At 41.7% G+C, this 2,500-nt stretch overlaps 1 protein-coding gene across 4 annotated transcripts in view; it reads left to right on the top strand.

The window, feature by feature from the left end:
* chek2 (checkpoint kinase 2) overlaps positions 1-2,500 on the top strand; it is a 16,125-nt gene that overhangs the window by 8,271 nt on the left and 5,354 nt on the right. For all 4 annotated transcript variants that reach the window (XR_003692543.1, XR_003692544.1, XR_003692542.1 and 1 more), the window contains exon 10: positions 24-110. Coding sequence is in view for 1 of the 4 variants with exons in the window: in XM_028577461.1 (XP_028433262.1) it covers positions 24-110 (87 nt within the window). In the remaining 3 variants the exon portion in view is untranslated. The remainder of the gene's footprint in view (positions 1-23; positions 111-2,500) is intronic.

Genomic DNA, 2,500 nt, shown 5'->3' on the forward strand with positions numbered 1-2,500 from the left:
TGTGTGTGTGTGTGTGTGTATAGTACCTCCACAGTGAAGGGATCATCCACAGAGATCTGAAACCGGAGAACATCCTGCTGTCCTCGCAGGACAACGAGTGTCTCATCAAGGTAACGCACCTTCATCTTCATCACCTTCCTCACAGCTACAGTTACAGGCACTGACACGCCAAGCCGACTGTGGCGTCGCCTCACGTTGCCCTGCGTCACATTTGTCTTGGCCAAAAATGATCACCTGAACACACCGCAGAGACCACGTACGTCCTGCACCTGCCTGAGAGGAAAGAAGTCTCGGTAGGGAATCCTGCTCCAACCGATGCTAAACATGCTGGGATCGGAAATGATTGTTTCTATCTTTAGAACATACACGTGTGTATGGAGGATATATTTATTCATAATTCAAATTGAAAGTCCAAAGAGGAAAACAAAGCAAGATCAAATTAAAAATATTATTTGACTATGATACTAGGAAAAATAATGCCTTAATTAGGTTTAAAAAAAGAAACAGGAAACTGAAAAAGCATAGTTGAAATGTAAAATGATAATTTGAAAATGTAAAGTGCAATGTAAAAAGTCAAATTTAAAGTGCAAAGCTTAAATATAAATGCTTAAACTGAAATCTTTGAAATCTTTTATTGAGATAAGATAAGATAGACTTTATTAATCCCACACTGGGGAAACTCATGTATTAGAGCAGCTCACAAGAAAAGAGAAAAACCAATGTACACACATCAGAATAACACAAATACACATTAAGTAGACATAGGAGAAAATATATATATATATATATATATATATATATATACAGTGGGGGAAATAAGTATTTGACCCCTTGCTGATTTTGCAGGTTTGCCCACTTACAAAGAATGCAAAAATCTACAATTTTAATCATATGTACATTCTAACAGTGAAAGACAGAATCCCAAAGAAAATTCCAGAAAATCACATCATATGAATTTATTAAAATTGATAACCATCTGATGAGGAAAAACAAGTATTTGACCCCTGGACAAACAGCATGTTAATATTTTGTAGAAAAGCCATTATTGGCCAGCACAGATGTCAAACGGTTTTTATAGTTGGTGACAAAGTTTGTGCACATTTCGGCAGGGATGTTGGCCCCTCCTCCCTGCAGACAGCCTCCAAATCATTCAGGTTCCGAGGTTGTCGCCTGGCAACTCGAATTTTAAGCTCCCTCCAAAGATTTTCAATCGGATTCAGGTCTGGAGACCGGCTAGGCCACTCCAGAACCTTGATGTGCTTCTTCTTCAGCCACTCTTTTGTTGCTTTGGCGGTGTGCTTAGGGTCGTTGTCGTGCTGAAACACCCATCCTCGACCCATCTTCAGCTCTCTCACTGAGGGAAGGAGATGTCGGTCCAGAATTCCACGATACATGGCCCCGTCCATCCTCCCCTCAATACGATGGAGTTGTCCCGTCCCCTTGGCTGAAAAGCACCCCCAAAGCATGATGTTGCCACCACCATGCTTGGCGGTGGGGATGGTGTTCTTTGGGTTGTACTCTGTGTTCTTTGCCCTCCAAACACGACGAGTTGAGTTGAGGCCAAAAAGTTCTATTTTGGTCTCATCTGACCACATCACCTTCTTCCAGGCCTCTTCTGAGTCGTCCAGGTGGTGAATGGCGAACTTCATGCGGGCCTGTACATGTTTCTTCTTGAGCAGGGGGACCTTGCGTGCGCTGCAGGATTTCAATCCATGACGGCGTAGTGTGTTACCAACCGTTTCTTTTGTAACTGTGGTCCCAGCTGCCTTCAGTTGATTCATCAGTTCCCCCCTTGTGGTTTTGGGATGATTCCTCACCGTTCGCATGATCAGGGACACCCCACGAGGCAAGATCTTGTGTGGAGGCCCAGACCGAGGGAGGTTGGCGGTGGTGTGGTGCTTCTTCCATTTCCTGATAACTGCACCAACAGATGATCTTTTCTCTCCAAGTTGCTTTCCGATTCTCTTGTAGCCCATCCCAGCCTTGTGCAGATCAACAATCTTGTCCCTGATGTCCGTAGAAAGCTCTTTGGTCTTGCCCATGGGGGTGATGTTGGATGCTGGTTGTTTGGGTGTTCACAGGTGTCTTTTATACAGGTAACGAGGTGAGGCAGGTGTATTTGATGTAGATAATTGGTTCGGATTGGGGCTGTGTCTTAAAGAAAGACTAACTGGCTTGTAGGAGCCAGAATACTTGCTGTTTGTCCAGGGGGTCAAATACTTGTTTTTCCTCATCAGATGGTTATCAATTTTAATAAATTCATATGATGTGATTTTCTGGAATTTTCTTTGGGATTCTGTCTTTCACTGTTAGAATGTACATATGATTACAATTGTAGATTTTTGCATTCTTTGTAAGTGGGCAAACCTGCAAAATCAGCAAGGGGTCAAATACTTATTTCCCCCACTGTATATATATATATATATATATATATATATATATATATATATATATATATATATATATATATATGAACAAGAAAATAGAATCAGTAATAATA

This window comes from Perca flavescens, chromosome 5 (assembly GCF_004354835.1).
Source record: "Perca flavescens isolate YP-PL-M2 chromosome 5, PFLA_1.0, whole genome shotgun sequence".
Classification (NCBI taxonomy): Eukaryota; Metazoa; Chordata; class Actinopteri; order Perciformes; family Percidae; genus Perca; species Perca flavescens.